The sequence below is a fragment of the Saccopteryx bilineata genome, chromosome 2 (assembly GCF_036850765.1).
Source record: "Saccopteryx bilineata isolate mSacBil1 chromosome 2, mSacBil1_pri_phased_curated, whole genome shotgun sequence".
NCBI classification, from domain to species: Eukaryota; Metazoa; Chordata; class Mammalia; order Chiroptera; family Emballonuridae; genus Saccopteryx; species Saccopteryx bilineata.
Window position 1 is genome coordinate 185,055,884 of NC_089491.1, and position 19,342 is coordinate 185,075,225.

Here is a 19,342-nt window from a genome sequence, read left to right on the forward strand (position 1 = left end):
GCCGTGGCAGAAGTGATGGTGACCAAGACCCACACGTGGGAAAGGAAAGCATGACACAGTTAGCAATGTTGTGGGTGAACAACAGAGAAAGTTGAAGTGGACCTAGTTTCTTGTCTGACAGTGAAATCTAGCATTTAGGATAAGGAAGCTGAGCACAGTGAGAGACATGACGAAGAGAGATGAAGTCACCACTTCACATGGGTGGGAAGAAGAGATTCAGCTCTTGGAGATGCCTATCAGCAACACAGGGAAATAACAGGGAAAGTCTGGCCTCAGGAAAGTTGTGTGAGATTATGTAAAAACAATGGCCACTCTGACTCACATATATAATTCATCTTTCATGGGGTTGTCTACTGGTCATATTTTGTTGTAATTACTAAAATTACTAATTTATGTAGGTATCTTTCACTAGTTGCTATCCTAAGAGCAGCAACTTGGCCTGTGTTCAGCTTAAAGTCATCTCAGGAGATTAGAATTAAAATGATTTTTCTGCCCTCAACACAAACAGTATCTAAAGGCTGAAAGCTGCATGTCAACTGGCACAGCCAAGGATGCCTTTTTCCTGTTTCAGGAAGAAAACTAATTTTTAGGAGTTCCCCCAGCAACTGAATTGCAGTTGTAAAGCACTGAGAGCTGAGAAATTGAGCACCTGCCTCTACCAGCCACTCTGGGGTGGGGAGAGTGAACACAGAGGGGGCGAGGAGGGCTCCTGCTACGCCACCAGTGGGAGCAGAGGCCCTGGAGCCAGAAGCAAAGCTGAAGCTGGGCACCAGCCCGTACTGAAACACTTCCCTGGGGAAGCCCGCCTTTGGTTTCTCATTCGTGAAATTCATTTCCCTCAATAGGGTCGGACAAAGTTGAAATGAGATTGTGCTTAGTACAGTAGCTGAAAAGCAGTGCTACCTGTCCTTCCTAGACCATTGTAACGCCTTGCTTAAGGGGGCCATGGATGAGTAAAATAGTCACTGATAAAGTTCTTTCAAATTAATAGATACATGTGAACCATATGATTGAAATCTAAGCCTCACTAAAAAATATTGACATTTCTACATAAACATAAATATCTGAAAACAGAAAAACATTTTGTCACTTTTTTATTTGGTATGATGAAAGTAAGATTTTATTTTTAGTCTTTGATTTATTACACAATTATAATGGATATTTCATCTACTACTGTTAATGGCATTCAAACAAATAAATACTGTTTTGTTCATTTTAATATAATGACAGATTTCAACAAACCAATAAACTTCTGCTCTGACTTGAGGTTCATCAGTTTCACTTATTGTCAATCAATATCTTTATCCTGCGAATAATGATGACAGGTAGCATAGTTTGGCATTTATCCTAGAATCTAGGTTTGATTTCTGGCTCTGACACTTACAAAGCTGTCTCTTCTCCTTAGGTAAAAGAATCCTTTTCTTGTTCAAGTAGCAGGTAGAAGTCTTTGTCCTACAGAAGGTGCCCCCATGCCAGTGCCTGGGCAAGTACAATGATTCCTCTAAGCCAGTGGTCAGCAAACCGCGGCCCGCAAGCCACATGCAGCTCTTTGGCCCTTTGGCCTCTTGAGTGTGGCCAGCTTAGGAGTACCCTAATTAAGTTAATAACAATGTACCTACTCTATATAGTTTAAGTTTAAAAAGTTTGGCTCTCAAAAGAAATTTCAATCGTTGCATGTTGATATTTGGCGCTGTTGACTAATGAGTTTGCCGACCACTGCTCTAAGCCAACAGGGTAATCCCAGTCAACCTGGCCAGTGATTGGTACGTGACTCAATTCCAATCAGAGGAATACAAGAGGAATTTTGCCAGGATGTTTGGCCAACCCTTCTTCTTTCCAGAAGAAAGCTTTGCCCTGGGCCTCCTTCCTTCCTGACTCTTAGGTAAAGCAAAGAAGTTTACAGCTGAGGTGACCATCTTCTGATCATGTAGTAACAAGTCTGAACAGGAGTGTCTGGGTCCTTGAGCTTTTAAACCCATCTGAAACCTCCCAACCCAGGCTGTGAGGTAGACAAGCTCTTTAAAAGTATTTATTATTTCAGCCATTATAAAGTCATTTGGTTATTTATGACAAAATCATCCTAAAATAACACACATTTTAAATTACTAGATGGCAAAAATTACTTCTAAATATTAACCACACCATTCTATCTGTGAACGGCATGTATGTTAGTATAAATATATTGTGATTAGTGTTGAGAGAAATTTGGGTAGAAATGAAAGTCACTGATCTTCAGAATCCTATTCAGTGTGTGTGTGTGTGTGTGTGTGTGTGTGTGTGTGTGTGTGTTTAAAGTAAAGCAGTTGAAGAATTGCAAAAGACAATAATTTGTCTTCAAATACCTTTGCATTGAAATGGCTAATAAAATGGTTAACAAAACAGAAGCTAAGGTAAACAGATTTTTGGATATTTAAAATGTGATAGAATCTTCATTCTCTCATTCATAATTTTGACCTTTATTAAAGTTCAAAGATTTAAAATTGTTAGTTAAAAAAGGTTTGTGTTTTTTTTCTTCAGTTGAAAATGAGCCAGGTTTTCAGAGCCCTTCAATGTTGGCGTCTCCGTCGGCACAGGCGAGGATCAGCTTTGCCAGGGCGACAATAACTGGGGTTGCTAGCAAATGCAATGTGAAATCACAAAACAAGACTAAAATGTCCCTTATTTTCCTATTTTCTTGCAATTGGATTCAGTCAAATAAAACAGAAAGAGGACAGGTTGCCTTGCCCTCTTCCCTTGGAAGAAAAGATGAGAACAGGCCCTGGGCCACCATCAAAGGTGGGATATGAAACAGGACACTTGGTGTGGCTGGCCCGGCACTAGGCTGCTCTCCACTCCCCAAGGGGGAAACAGAAGAGTATACTGGGGCTGACACAGTACAAGTGACATGACAGCTAAGGCCCCTTGTCATGCAACTACAAATCCTCATTTTTAGGGGAGATTAATTTAAAATGCAGCTTTCGAAAGCTCAAACTTAAAAAGTAGAGTTTTTTTTTTTTTTTAAAACTAATTTGTCTTCTTAATTGGTGCTCTAACTTGTAAGTTTTAAAGTAGGTGCCTATAATTTGCTAAAGTCACAGGCAATCCATTTACCTAGAGCAACTCTTATTATAGTTTTAAAACTGTTTAAACCTGTCACAGGTGTTAATAACACTGCAGGCATTCAGTAAAGGTGAATGGTATCACCAATGTTTCGGACAGATTTTTAAATAGCATCTTGCATCCTTAGTCTCTTTTTTATTTCAACATGGCTGAACTGAAACAAATCTACCCAAACCTAGGAGATTATCCTTTGCCGGTATGATCATGTGGTATAAAAACCTCCAGAATGCCAGGAATTTCCATAAACAACATATCTCCCCATGCAGAAACCAAAGCCTTTCTTCAGATCAAAAGACAAACCTGTTCACTTTCACAAAGTTAGATACACAGTCACTCTACTGTGGGGGGGGGGGGGAACCCTGATAGGCTGTGTAGTGTGACAAGTTTTTCATATTCACAATACTGAAAACCGAGCTAGTGCAAGAAACTGATCCACCTAAGAAAGTCACAGGTCCAGTCTCTACTTATCAGTCAAGTTCAGTAATGTACCCTACTTCCTTCAGTAGGCTTTAATGGTGTGGGAAAACAACAAACATTATGCTGTTTATCTAGAACCCATTTTTCAGTAAAGGTATTGAAAACCCCTCACATAAGTCCACTAGAGACAAAGTGTCAGCTTTGTTCCTTTTCTCTGGAGACCTGAGGGAAGGACATAAACAAGGGTACACACAGCAAAATAACAAAAGAAATAAAAACAGGGAAGAAAAGTCTGATGTTGTATTTGTACAACTGAAGAGCCTTTTTGATTTGTTGTATACTTCCTACATAAATACCTATACGGTTCAAATGGAATATTACCAAAATATTGCCCTAGTTCATTTAATACTTTCCTTTTTTTAATTCTAATTTATTTTTTATTGAGTTATTTTATGGTTCACAAAACCATACACATTGCAAGTGTACAACTCAACAAAACATCATCTGTACACCTCATGTGTGCCCTTTACCCCAAGCAAAATCTCTTTCCATCCTCCTTCCCCTCACCAGCACCTGCTCTCCACACCCCTTTCTCTCTGGCTATCACCACACTCTTGTCTGTGTCTGTGTGTTATATATACATTGTTTCTTTGCTCAATCCCTTCACCTTTTCCACCCAGACCTTCACCCCCTCCCTTCTGACAGCTGTTAATCTGTTCCATGTATCCATGCCTCTGTTTATGTTTAAGTCATCAGTGTATTTTGTTCAGTAGATTCCACATCTAAATTAGGTCATGGGGTACTATTTGTCTTTCTCTGGCTTATTTCACTTAACATAATGCTCTCCGGGTCCATCCATGCTGTCGCAAAAGGTAAGATTTCCTTTTTTCTTTTCCTTTCTTTTTTTTTTACGATCAAGTAGTATTCCATTGTGTAAATGACCACAACTTTTTTATCCACTCATCTACTGATGGGCACTTGGGATGCCTCCAAATCTTGGCTATTATAATATACTCCTTCCATTCCATGGCTGCCAAAATACATATTTACCTATTTAAGGCTAAACTCAAAGAAGTCAGTTAATGTTCTTAACCTTAAGAAGAAATCTTTAATACCAATTTAATTTTATATTTCCACAATGTCGTTGTGCTTGTAGCATTGGCTGACAAGTCCTAGAAATTTCAAAGCCATCTTTGACTGCTAAGCAACTCTGCACTTTGGAGTTGACTGAAACAGCGGAGGCAGTCAGAACTGTATATCAAATTAGAGTAGATATTTTATCAACTTAACGTGGGTCTGAATGCCTTTTCAAAAAGATATCAACTCCCTTAAATTGACATGACAACAAATTCTTACAGCAGCATAAAAAGTATTATCTGAAATTTTATGGCTTTGGCTTAAATTTCCATCTGCAGCTCATTAAATGCCTAAACAGTAGGAAGGAATTAAACCAAAATCAGGCTAATTACAGAGTTTGATATGCTGGCAGAATATAAACTTTCACTGCTCAGCATCTGGAGTTTTCAGTGACTAACATAAATGCTTATATTTGTATATTCTACAGAAGAGAAGAAAAGTATCTATAAAAATATAGGTGAGATATATGACTAAACTTAACTTACAGAAATATATGATCACACAAACAAACATCCTTCCCTTCAATCCCATAAATGTTATAAAGAGTGAGGGGACCACTTAAAATGAACAACTGACTTTAAATTAGTCCCAGGTCAAAATTCCAAGAAACATGGCAACTCTTCTTCCCATCTTCTGTAAAGAATGCCTGTTTGAAATGCTTGCTGCCCCAAACCTGATGTTGGGTCAAGTGTGCAGAGTAAGTAGTTTCTTTCTTTTTTCTTTTCCTTTCTTCTTCTCTCTTCTCTTCTCTCTTCCCTTCTCTCTTTTTCTTTCTTTTTTTAAATTCTGGTCCTAGGGAGGACTACAGTTATTTCTCCTTCCTGAGACCAGACATGATTTACTTATTTATCTATTCAATATCTATTTATTTATTTACTTATTTTTATATTTTATTATTTATTTATTTATTTTTAGAGGGGGGGGGGAGAGAAAGAAAATGAGAGAGAAGAAAGAGAGAGAAGGGAGGAGGAGCAGGCAGCATCAACTCCCATCTGTGCCTTGACTGGACAAGCCCAGGGTTTCAAACCAGCGACTACAGCGTTCCAGGTCGATGTTTCATCCACTGCGCCACCACAGGTCAGGTAGGGTAAATAATTTTCATTTACTCTTCTCCATCAGCCATCCTGCTAAGAAGACTATTCTAAAATGTTCTTACAGGACTTGACCTGCAAACGGCAGGCTTCCATTAGCTTTCTGATACAGGAAAAGCATAAATCCACAAAGTCAAAAATCAACAGAATCTATCAAACACATCACCCCAAATAAAATTCTCTAGGGCACACACTGCATCTGAAATAATGCTAGCTCCTATCCCTGGGGTTCCCTAAGCCCTGGGCACTTCATGTTAATTTTCCTTAGTTTTGGCACTAACAAGGAAGGAAGGGAAGCCCAGAGACCCTTGAGCACAGGAGCAGGGGTCTCATTCAGCTAGGATGCTCCCAAAGCACTGAGTCGCATTACTGCACAGTAGATGCTCAGTAAAGACATACTGAACAGGGTTGGCCTTGCTTCTCTGACACTGTTGGGTACCAAGGCATTTTGGAGCAATAACCAAGAAAAGCTGAAATTGAGATAGTAAGGGCTTTTTTTAGTATAAACCAGCACGGAGATGTGAGCAAAGAGGTTCTTATGGAAAAGGCTATTCCCATCATTGCTCTTCCCAGTTGTGTCACTGGGAGCCACAATTTTTCAGCACAAAGAGACAGCATTCTCTTCTTTGTGCAGCCAGCAGTTCTACAGTGGAGCAATATTTCCAGGAGTCTGCTGAGTGGGATCTGTCAAATAAGAAAAGTTCGTAAGGAAAAGAAATGAGATAAAGTGGTGAACTATCTTTTTCATAAATGCCACTCTGCTTTCCAGGAGGCGGGTGCCTGCCTGCTGACCCCTCTGCACTGCAGTGCTGTGCAAATACTGCTGACTCCCCGGAGGCACCACATTGTAGAAATTCAGAAAGATATAAGGGTTTCAAAAAGAGGACTAAGGAAATGCTTGAGTACGAATGTTAGGGTACAATCCAGAAAATCTTTACATCTCATTCAGCATATGAGGTAATGTGTCTGAAGACAGTGAACACTAAATAAATTTTAAGATTTAGTCTTAGCCAAAACCTGCACAAAAAGCTTTATATGGGGCTGTCAATCGACAGAACAGCCCCAACACAGTCAAATGTCACTTCTCATTAGCCCAAACTACCTGATGCACCCAGCTCATTCTGAATATCACATAAGCACAAAAATATAAAATTACTAATAAGATGAAATCAGGACCTATGTAAACCATTCTGCTCCTTAAACCGTACCTAAAAAAGTGCATAAATGAGTCATCGGTATTAAAATGTTTTGGATCAGATGTCTTTTAAATAAAGAGACCATCTTGACATCGGAACATTTACAGCAAAATGGTGGGAGCTTGATAACATGATACGAAGCGAAATAAGTAAATCAGAAAAAAACAAGAACTGCATTATTCCATACGTAGGTGGGACATAAAAGTGAAACTAAGAGACATTGATAAGAGTGTGGTGGTTACGGGGGGGGGGGGGAAGGGGGAGGAGGAGGGGCACAAAGAAAACAAGATAGAAGGTGACAGAGGACAATCTGACTTTGGGTGATGGGTATGCAACATAATTGAACAACAAGATAACCTGGACTTGTTATCTTTGAATATATGTATCCTGATTTATTGATGTCACCCCATTAAAAAAATAAAATTATTAAAAAAAAAAGAGACCATCTCTATGTTGTATCAGTTGATACAGCAAATTCATCATTTAAATGGCTCCAGTAAATAAAAATGTATTAATGGTCTTCACTTCTTCTAGAATTGTCTGCTTCTTGCTGAGGTTTCTCTGATAGGCTGTATTCTTTTAGGAAACAGTAGCAAAACCCTAATTCTCTTTAACTGTGAGAACCAGGGAATATTTCCAGTGATAATGGAAATCTATCTTAATTCATATGTCTTGTATTACTGGATAGATTTGGTCTCCACCACCATAAAGATCTCCACACTGGAGGCACAAAATGAATCAATTTTGAGGTTTTTGCCTACTTTTGCACACTGCTTGGTGACATCACCAACAAGGACTAAAGATAGGTGAAATCAACATAAAACACTCTTAACAGAAGAAATATATCTTTTTTACTATAATCCTTTTGTGTGTCTGTCTGTCTGTGTGCATGTGTGACATCCAATGACCACAGTGTGCAGAACTGCCAGTGTGTTATTTGTAATAATGATGGTGAAGACTTGTCAATGCTTAGGACCTTAAGACAGGTCTGTGCTGAAGGGATGGTAGTTTCTAGCACTGGTTCTTGGGGGGAGGGGGCAAGATGGAAGGAGAGAGCCCATGAAGGGTGCTTAAGGAGGGAGGAAGCTAAGAATTAGCAGGGCAATTCTTAGACAATAAGAATGAAAGTCCCGCCTGACCAGGCAGTGGCGCACTGGATAGAGCATCGGACTGGGATGCAGAGGACCCGGGTTCAAGACCCCGAGGTTGCCAGCTTGAGTGCAGGCTCATATGGTTTGAGGAAAAGCCCACCAGCTTGAATCCAAGGTCGCTGGCTCCAGCAAGGGGTTACTCGGTCTGCTGAAGGCCCGCAGTCAAGGCATATATGAGAAAGCAATCAATGAACAACTAAGGTGTTGCAACGTGCAATGAAAAACTAATGATTGATGCTTCTCATCTCTCTCCGTTCCTGTCTGTCTGACTCACTCTCTGTCTCTGTAAAAAAATAAATAAATAAATAAAAATTAAAAAAACAAACAAACAATGAAAGTCCCCATCAAGCACTAAGTTCTCCAAAGTATTCTTGATCCTTTGGTCATCTTCTGGGTGATTAAAAAAATAAGATTATCAACTCTGTCATTGGGTTTTTGGCACATCTCTGAGCAAATCATTTCTCAACTTTCATTTTTACTTGTTTACCAGCAAAATGTGGATGACACATAACCTTGCAGAGTTATTGGAAAGAGTGAAAGTGATAAACAGAGGGCCCTTCCATCCTCCTTTGACCAGGGCTGTCGCGGGTCATGCCGAATAACTTGCACTTTCAAAAGTGTCCTAGTTTGTACAGATAACGATGTGCCTGGCCTACATATAAATTACCAGGCATAAATCTGACACAGAGTGGGTCCACAACCAGTGTGGCAGAATGTTATTGTAGAGGTGTTTATATGTTTAAACAGCCAAACAACCAACCAGAAAATCAAACAACATCCCCTCTGATTCATCTCCATAATAAACCCAGGAGTGGAGGTCCATGTCTCATCAGGACCATGAACAACTTCAGCAGAAAAGACTATGGCTGCAGCATACTGGAGTGACACTCTGAGTGCCTGGCCCAGCGCCGGGCGCCTGCTCCTGTTGACAGAACTGAGACAAGAACTACACCATCGGATTTAGGCAACTTGGTTGAAATGAAATTAGTTTTCTATTTATTTAAACCAACTCTACAAAGAGGCTAAAACTAACACCTTGAGATACTTTCGGAACCTTTCGCAGAGTGTCTTTGCATGCATGGGTAACATGGCTGGGATTCCTAAGCACCGCCCTGCCATGGTTGGAGGTGCTCCATCCCCACCTGCTCAGGGTGTTTCATCTCTGGAGCTAACCCTATGCCACCCCGCACTTTTATGTTGGACAGAAATGGTCTTTAACACCATGACCTAACTCACAACTCCATATATGAAAAATGTCACAGTCAATTCTAAAAATTGCTGCAAGTTTTTCTATAACAACATTAAATATTCTACAACACACAGTAGTTCCTTCTGAAACAGGCAAAGGGAGGTTTGTCAATAAAGCTAATTAACTCATTACTTGAAAGAGTTAACAGACATTCCCAAGTTTCCATCCATGGGGGGAGCCAAATGCTGCGGGCAGGACAGGCTGCTCTGGAGAGAGTGAGACCTTGAGTGGGTTCTCACTGCAACTTGGTCACTGGGCCATGTTCTCTGCGTGTCAGGGGTGGAGGGAAACACCAGGACAAAGGTCAGAGCTCTCATAGCCCAGAGGGCCTGCACACTAGCTGCAGCCATCAGGACACAACAAGCCCTCCTTTCCAGGAACTACAGTGTGACTATAGGCTGGAAGATTTTTCTCTAGCACACCCGGAAGGGCAGGGTGACTTTCTGTCACTGAGAAAATTCCCAAGCCACCCTTGCTGCTGGAAGGTGTATACTTTAGGGAGGGCAGGGATATTCTAGCAGTAGCTGAGGTAGAAAAAGGAATTAAGTTAAAAGGTAAATCTAGAAAAAAAAAATGGCCCAAAGCAAGCAACAAACTTCATCCTATATTCATGCGGTTCCCTCCTCCAGGGGTATGGGAAGAGTTGAGGACACACAGAATGATTCCCTGAGGATGTCAGTGCTAAGAGGAAATATGGCCAAGTCTGATTTTCAGTAGGTTTGGAAGAGAAGGGAGCATTGGAGTCTACTGCAAATGGTCAATAAATATTAAAATAAGATCAATGTGCTAGGAATTTTGCTGAGGGTTTATGTCTTACTCTTTTACTCCTGTGAGTGACTCATTACCTTCGCCTTTGCTGTACAGATGACAGCACAGAAGCAGAGTGGTTAACTCTCCAAGGCCACACAAGTGCAGGAGCTGGATGGAGACCTCAAACAAGCTGACTTGGTCCTGCGACCTGTGTGTCCCAGGGGAGTGTGTGCAGACTCGGGCCAACGTGTGTGTGGGCACAGACTGGCAAGGAAGGTGCTGACATGCAGAGGAGGGTGAGCAGGATAAAGATGGTGAGGGCAGGAAAACAATACGAGAGAGATGGATGAGAAGTTTAGAGATGGTCCTGAATGGTGGTCACAAAGACTTGGGGCAAGAGAAGCTGTAGTGTAGTCTTCAAAATGCTGGCAGTATTCTCTCCAGGATGCTCCATGTCAGAACCAATAAGTGACCACTGGAATATCCCAGGTTAGACTGAAGACTCTGGCCATAGCTGGGAGAATCACCAAATGGCTAGTGAGGGCCTAGACAACAACGGGAAAGGAGCAACAGAACTGGTGTCCAAAGGAGTAAAGAAGTCTCTGCTCTGAGGTCTACAAAGGCCGTTTTAATCCCCAGCTCTATACCATGAAAAGGCCGCCTGACAGAGAGGGCACGCCAAGAGGGTGTCATCCTAAAGAGGAAATGAAAAGCTAACACACCTCACCAGGCAATGAGGGACCTAACTGACTTGTTAATTCTTTAGAGAGACATACATAAAATTACCTTTTCATCACAATGTGACATTTAAAAAAAAAGTAAATCTTGGAAAAGCTCATAGGATCACCTTTCCTCTTAAAACCACCTTGCAAAACAGCCAGCCATAGTTACAGAGTTCATTGTATTGCTTTTTAATTGTTGCACTTTTATAAATAAGCCTGTAGTTAGGGGTCTGGTTCTCCTCACAGGCCCCTCTCCAGCTGGGATGCTGGGCCCAGAGCCTCCTTCCTGTGCATCCTCCTAGCCAAGTTACCGGAGGAGTCTAAACCTCTTTGCTACTGAAAATTTGTAAAACAGGAGCTGAGCTAAATTATAAGCAGGTTAATGTTGCAACAAGCTTAGAGACTAAGCATAAAGTATATTTCCTCTTCCTCTTTCAAGACAGGACTGACAACATCCACAACCCCAAAAGAACACTAGAGACACCATGCTCCCCCTTCTGCAGTGAAGACATTAAGATGTAGGGCAGGGATCTGTGTTATTCACCGTTGAAGCCCCATAGCCTGGCACATAGTAGGTGTTCAATAAATATTTGTTGAATGAATTCAAAATTGTGTCCCAGATACTCTCCAAATAGAAACGAACAGTCAATTTGAACAGTTTTCTGATGTGAGTGTGGAGGGAGTGGGGAAGGCTTAGGAAGGGTGAAGATAATATATACTTTGTCTAGACTAGAGTACCTTAAAAATAGTTAAGGGAGGAAAGATTTTTAAAAGAAGTTCTGCTGGCCTCAGTGTCATCAGAGCCCAATTTTCTATTTAATAAAGCAATGACAAAAATAGGTGGAAGAAAAAAAACCTGGCCTCAGAGCTCCCAAAATGATTGAAAACGACTGGCTGATGTCAGACACATAGGAGGCCCTCCCAGTGATTAGAAAACTGTTCCATAAAGAGCCCTGAATGTCAAATTCTTTTTATTAATCAAAGGGTGGTGAAACAAAGATTCATCCTGGAGTCAGGAGGATTACATGCACAATAAATGAGCTATGGCTGTAACATATAAATGAATGCTCTTTGGGTGACAGTATTGCTCCTAAATGGCTTCCCACTTGTAGAAAACAGCTTCCAACAAGCCCCACAGTACACAAGTGGTGCAAAAACAATCATTAAAAAAAAAGGTCTCTGCAAGTATCACCCAGAGATGCACATCCCTGCCCACCTTCAGGCTAAAGAGACAGGCTCTTTTCTCAAAGCAGTTCTGGCTCAGGTTCTCCTGCCCAAGTTCTGTTTACAGAACAATCCTGGCCACAGGTCATTTGTGTAAGAGATAATTAATCGCTAGCTCTTTGTTCACAGGTAAGTTAATTAGCATGCACCTAATAGAACATCAAAATTTTTCTTGGAGAATTTTTTAAAATTCCAAACAATTAAGGATCTATAATACCTGCCAGGCTTTTACCCAGAGCAAGTCCAAAGGCTCCAGTTGGAACACGGAAGACTTTGTTTTTAAACTGTCTGAAAACACAAGGCACTACTGGCCCCCTGAAGGCTTCATTTTCATTTGATTCCAATTTCAAGAAGCCATAGAGGTCATCTTTTTAAAAAACCTTCTTACTAAAATCTTTAAGTAGGTCAGAGATGGAACTTCAGAAGTCAGAATATTCTGATATCCTAATAAATGATTACGGTCAGAACCTTGCTTGTTTACATTTCCAAAAAGAACATTATTTGGACTACAGCAAATATCAGGATTGTTAAAAAAATCAGATATTGAATAACATCCTGAGCATCATCCACACAGAGAAGGGACAGATCAAATTAAACTAGTTAATGCCTCTGTGTACAAAAAAAAGATGAATCTTAGGTTTTGTACTGTTAAGTACTTTTCTGTCTTTAAACAATACCCTAATAAAACAATTAGGAAGTACTCTGAAATCCTGCTACCCCCTTCTGGTTAAGCCACAGTTCACAGAGTAATTGAAACAAAGCCTGAAAAATAAAATAAATACCAAACAAGAGCAAGGCAGGAAATGCAGCCCTCTCCGGTGCTCTGCCAGGCTCAGAGGGCCATCTCACCCGAACCAGTAATCAAACAAAACCTGCCCTCATTCCACTGCAGCCTCTGCACCTGGAGAGAGCTGCTTCAGCCACTGACATTTTGATTTTCACAGCAGATGGAGGCAAAACAACTTCCTTGTCTCACAAGCATATACATCCAGTTGAGATTTTTATTTCTCCAACCCCTATGCAACATCCAGCCAGCAAGCAAACAAACAAGCAAACAAAGGTTATTTTCTGTTACTCACTATTACTCCAGGATTTCAGTAAATATTTTATGCTGATCTCAAAGAAGCCGGAGTCCTGCTGGCTAGCCATGTCCGCGGCATACAAAGGGTCTCAGGCTGGCCTGGGAGCCGCAGGAGGAGCAGGTACGGTGGAGAGATGCCAGTCACAGGTTAGTGATGTCAGCAGGGGTCAGAGCGCAGAGGAAAGCTCTGCAGAGTCACCTCCCGGAGGGCAGGGAGTCCTTGGGAAAGGAGCAAGGAGCAGGCGAGGGATGCTCAGCGCTCCTCCTCCTCCAGGTCCAGAATGTGCCTCTTGTTTTTGACTTGCTGGGTGCTGCTGTCCCCGCAGCCCTCCGAATCGGTGGCTGCCGCTTTTATTTCGGAGCTGCCATCGCAGAAGCGCCTGCCACGCTGGCCACAGGCCGCGCGCGCGCCAGGTGAGGCCCAGGCAGTCCCCACCTGCCGCGGAGACGGAGGTCCTGGGCCAGCTCCTCGGCCGCGTGCGCAGCCCGGCCCTGCTCTCCCGGTACCGCAGGCAGAGACGGCTGGGAGTACTGTTCTGCCCCTGTCCGCAGCCTCGGCCTGGGCCCCCGGCACCGGGTCCTGACACAGCGGTGGGAGGGCTTTCCCCGCGTGTGCGGTCCCCCAGCTCCACTCGGAAACACTCCGGGGGAGCAACCGTGCGCGGTGCGCGGACACGCGCGCGCGCGCGCGCAACGGGCGGACTGCTGCCGTGAGCCGACTGCGACCCTGGATCTGGTTGCAGTGACGTTTCTTAAAAGCCCCATCCTTCAGCCTCGTCGCAGCCAGCAAGCTCAGCAACAGGACCTTTGCCTAGGATTTCTCTCCCACCCCTTCCTTCACTCGTACAGTGAGCACTGAGCTTTGAGCCTCCTCTCCCCTAGATGCTGTCATGTTGAGGGGCACACCAGCCCCAAAGCAGAAGGCCCAGGGGACCGGTACCAACTGTTCAGTGGGCTTGTTTACCCGATGTCAGTGGATCTGCTTCTCAAACCTTTTATTCCTAAGAACCACCGAGCCCAATAAAGCTTCATTTGTTTGTACTAAAAGGATAAGAAGCAAAACTATTAGGTTCCTTCCTGCACAATGGCTTTTTACTTCATGAAATCTCAGTATCAGGTGTTCTGATTTTAGCTAGATTTGTTTCTCATTACCATTTAGCTTTGACCAGAGCATAATCAAAATAAGAACATTTGACAGACTACATTCGAGTAAGTGGGATTTGGCCAACCATCTCATAAACCGTAGACTCCTTAATAAACCATATTTAACCATAATAAACCATAATTAACATAAAAATTGTTGGGCATCCCTCCTCCCACAAATAATTACACAAATAGGACTTCCTAGACTAACAATTCATTTGAGAAATGAAAGAGAAAGAAAAAAAAATTTTTTTAAGACTAAGAATTTAAAGTTTTTGACACTAAAGAAAACTTTTAAGACTATGTCCTGGAATGCCCTAAGATGCTATCAATATAACGAGCTTTTCAAACTCCTTACATGTACATAAGAGACAAGCACACACCCCTCAGGATTTCCACCTCTTTATTCTCATGAAATCTCTCATCAGACTAGGTTATTTTTCATTTCAATGCATATGAAATTTGATGAGCTAATTTTGTTTTATCACCTGTAATTTGAATGTGTGGATTCCAGGTGAAATCAGACCCAAAGTTTTTACCTTGAAACAGCTATCACATCTGAAAACAACTAATGTCTGTGCCTACCTTTCTGCTGCCTCGTAGGGAACGCATGCTGCCTTGGAATTGATGAGCAAAAAGACTCACAGGACATGTTACCGTCCTACCTGGCATTAGCCCGGATCAGCTATGAGACCCAGGGCAAGCTGTTATCCTCATTAAGCCTTAGTTTCCTCATCTGTAAAATGGGCATAATAGGGGTACTGACCTCACTTGGCTGATGGGAAAACTAAATGACATTACGAATTACATAAACAATGAAATGTTTGCTATATTGACTTTTATTATGAACTCTTAGGGATTCAGAACTTTAAAATTTAAGTTAAATACATGTTTGTAGCATTTGTGTGACTTAAAAAGTGTATGAGTTTTAAACACCAATGACAAATATGTGGAGATAGCAAGGTAGAGACATTTAAAAATAGCAGCAATGCCTGACCAGGTGGTGGCGCTGTGGATAGAGCGTCGGACTGGGATGCGGAAGGACCCAGGTTCGAGACCCCGAGGTCGCCAGCTTGAGCGCGGGCTCATCTGGCTTGAGCAAAGAGCTCACCAGCTTGGACCCAAGGTCGCTGGCTCCAGCAGGGGGTTACTCGGTCTGCTGAAGGCCCACGGTCAGGGCACATGTGAGAAAGCAATCAATGAACAACTAAGAAGTCACAACGCGCAACGAGAAACTGATGATTGATGCTTCTCATCTCTCTCTGTTCCTGTCTGTCTGTCCCTGTCTATCTCTGCCTCTGTAAAAAAAAAAAAAAAAAAAAAAAATAGCAGCAATGAACAAACATGCTATGATACATTGTTATTCAAGCATCCAGAGGTTCTCTCTGTTGACTTTACTGGCTTTTTGAAGTTTTCAAAAGTACTTTGTTGAGAATGCCTCATTTATGTACCTTTCAAGAGGAAACTGTCATATTAACGTAAATGCTATTTAGAAAATAATGTTTTCAGTGGCATCTGGCTCTCCCTGTGAAGAGTGAATGAGCCCTCAGCACTGGATTCTGCCATTGACTGTGAAAACCTGTCCAGTGGGTGCCTGTCCCTTGTACAGGGGCCTTTAAAGAGAGCATATATGGTCAACGAACAGAAAAGACCTTTGTTTTATTGAAAGGTCTACAAACCAAATAGAATGACACCTGCTGCCAACTAAGATAAACCTTTATCCTTTGTCTCTTCTCTCTCTAAGAGGGGAGGGGGTTACTAAAAAATGTGGTGAGACACTGGACAGAGGTATTTAAAATGCAACAATAAAATCTGAATTTGTCCCTGTTTGCTGTATGACTTTAGTTGTCATTTAACATGACCCAAAATAATTTCAGCTTTCATAGCTTAAAGATCTTAGGAGAACATACAATGAATCTTGAAGCAAGGAGTCTGGCATAGATGTTGGGTGGTGATGGAAAGATAGCAGTAATACAGGAAAAGTGGGAGATGTCAGGAAATGGTGTCAGAGAGGAAAAAAGTCAAAAAGTGACCCAAGACAAGTGATAACAATAAATGACACTATCTGCAATTTATTGAACATTAATATTGTGCTAAAAAATACATATTGTATCATACTTAATCTTTATCCCAAACCTATGGAGTATTCTTAATAGCCCCATTTTAAAGATGAGAATATTAAGGCTTAAAGAGGCATAAAATAAGGTCAATGTCATAGAGCCAGTAAAATTTAGGTGTAGAAAATTTTAGAACCTAATTCATTTATTCTGAAATTGTTTTTTAATCACAAGCAAGATGAAAATCATGGTTACCAACTTTCTTAGAGAAATTTCAGGAACAAGCTAAGAACCCTCCTCATCACTGATATGACTACTTCAAGCCCCATTGTCTCTTTAGGATTACAGCTGATCCTTGAACAACACAGGGTTGGGGGTAGTTGACCACTCTGTCAGCCCCCCCCAGACAAAAATCCACGTATAACTTTTGACTCCTCAAAACTTAACTACTAATAACCTACTGTTGAATGGAAGCCTTACGGACAACATAAACAGTTAATTAAATCATATTTTGTATGTAATATATTAACACATATTATATACTGTATCCTTACAATAAAGTAACCCAGAGAGAAGGAAACCCAGTTGTTAAGAAAATCCTAAGGGCCCTGGCCGATTGGTTCAGTGATAAGATGTCAGCCCGGTGTGTGGAAGTCCCGGGTTCGATTCTCAGCCAGGGCACACAAGAGACGTGCCCATCTGCTTCTCCACCCCTCCCCCTCTCCTTCCTCTCTGTCTCTCTCTTCCCCTTTCGAAGCCAAGGCTCCACTGGAGCAAAGTTGGCCTGGGCGCTGAGGATGACTCCATGGACTCCGCCTCAGGTGCTAGAATGGCTCCAGTTGTAATGCCCCAGATGGGCAGAGCATCGCCCCCTGGTGGGCATGCTGGGTGGATCCCGGTCAGGCACATGCAAGAGTGTGTCTCTCTGCCTCTCTTCTTCTCACTTCAGAAAAATAAAAAAGAAAAAAAGAAAAAGAAAAATAATCCTAAGGACCTGACCAGGCAGTGGTGCAGTGGACTGGGATGTGGAGACCCAGGTTTGAAACCTCAAGGTCGCCAGCTTGAGCGCAGGCTCATCTGGTTTAAACAAAAGCTCACCAGCTTGAGCCCAAGGTCACTGGCTTGAGCAAGGGGTCACTCGGTCTGCTGTAGCCCCCTGGTCAAGGCACATATGAGAAAGCAATCAATGAACAACTAAGGTGCTGCAACAAAGAATTGATGCTTCTCATCTCCTTTCCTCTCTGTCTGTCCCTATCTATCCCTCTCTCTGTCTCTCTCTGTCTCTGTCACAAAGAAAAAAAGGAAAAAAAATCATAGGTTTGTTTGCAGGTTTTTTAAAACTGCCACAAATCTAAGATTTTCTAATGCACTTATTTTTTAAAAATCTGCTTATAAGTGTGCCCACACAGTTCAAGCCTGTGTTGTGGAAGGGTCAGCTGTATTCACTGCATCTCTGCCTCAGGGAGCTTTATCCTAGAGGAGGAATTATTCCCTGGGGGCTAGCTATAGTCCCAGTCCAAAGGAAACTAGAGGAGAACGTTATTCTTTTTCACATATCTTTGATTCATGGCACAGGTTATCACCTGTAGAAGGACACCTGACTTGGGAAGGGGATGGGGCAAATGAAGGTGGAGATCCAGTCTGAATCTCACTCTCCAAGCAGCAAAGGGGTAGTCATGGGCTGTGTCCTCCCTGGTGAGGGGCACATCTACCCAATACTTGATCCACAAGAAGGCAGCACTGTTTTTAGTCAAGATGCCTGATGGGCTGCTATAGCAGGAACTAAGAAAAAGAGAGTTTTTCAGAAAGGAAGTGGCCAACTGGTCACCTAGGCCTCAGGCTGTTGAATGGAGTGGGATGAGAATGGTACAGGGTGTGTGGACTGTCTATAACTCACAGTGTGCCATCTCCCTGTCCTGCCTTGGTTCTGATTACAACCTGCTGTCTACCTCTCCCTCCAGAAGAGCTGTGTCATCATGTCTCCCCCACAACTCCTGGAACACATTAAGTCTTCATGCAGAAGACATATGGTGAGTGAGTCAGGAGTGAACAGGTGTGTCATGCACACCTAGTGCTGTCTGTAGCCTGTGGGGGAAAAATACAACTGAAGTGCAGTGGTTTGTGTTTTAATTCATATTTAACATTCCCTTTCCTAGCATTTGTGACATTTGTTTTGAGATTAAAATGTGCCTTGTTCCAAAAATAATTTGAAAACAAGCTCAGCATATAATCTGGATGCTTGTCAGCATCAAAAGCCATCACCTGAGGAGTTAAAGCACCTGGTCAAGGTGATGGGTTAGGATTCGAGCCTGCCCTTTTCCCTGGGGATGGCTACATGTGGGCACACACATGTATTTATTGTCAGAGTAATGTGCACATTCTGGCACAAACTGTATTAGACAGAAACGTTTTACTAGCATGGTGAGGAAACAAAGAAAATCACTTAATGTAAAAAAAGTTGCTTTATCAATTTCTGATCAATAGTTTTAAAGTACAAAAAAGCATCAAATATACTACAGTATATCCCTAGTATTATAGTACATGATGCCAAGTCATATTAAGCATTGCCTAGGTTGACTTAGAAAGATAGCAGCTGAGATCAATGGTAACAGGGAGGCAGGGTTTTGTTTCTTTTCATGTGGTAGAATAAGAGGCCTTTTAGAGATAACCTAAGAGCCAAGTGTTGAGAAAGCCACAAACTTCTCTTTCATCTGTTTTAGATACTTGATTTGGGCTGATCTACCCTGCTCAGAAACATTAGAGAAAAAACAGGAAATGATGCCACACAATGTTCATTTCAAAAACAAAAAATACAATCATCATTCTCTTAAAAAATCCAAACCACAGAGACAAACCATCACAAAAATGAATTCTCTGAGTTTTGAAAACATTTATTTCATGACTACCCAGTACAAATATTTTCAACTGAACTGAAATACATTTAAAAAATTTTAATGTAACCGAACTTCATTAAAGCACAGCTTGTCGTTGCACAGATCCCGACACAAACAAGGAAAACTGTGTC

General features: G+C 41.9%; 1 protein-coding gene across 7 annotated transcripts in view; it reads right to left on the bottom strand.

The window, feature by feature from the left end:
• Positions 1–19,342, bottom strand: part of FRY (FRY microtubule binding protein) — a 620,873-nt gene that overhangs the window by 353,876 nt on the left and 247,655 nt on the right. For 2 of the 7 annotated variants that reach the window (XM_066258900.1, XM_066258897.1), the window contains exon 1: positions 13,116–13,759. The exons of the other annotated variants lie outside the window; for them this stretch is intronic. In XM_066258900.1, the coding sequence (XP_066114997.1) occupies positions 13,116–13,185 (70 nt within the window). In that variant the 5' untranslated portion in view covers positions 13,186–13,759. Of the gene's footprint in view, positions 1–13,115; positions 13,760–19,342 lie in introns of those variants that run through there. 7 annotated transcript variants of the gene reach the window in all.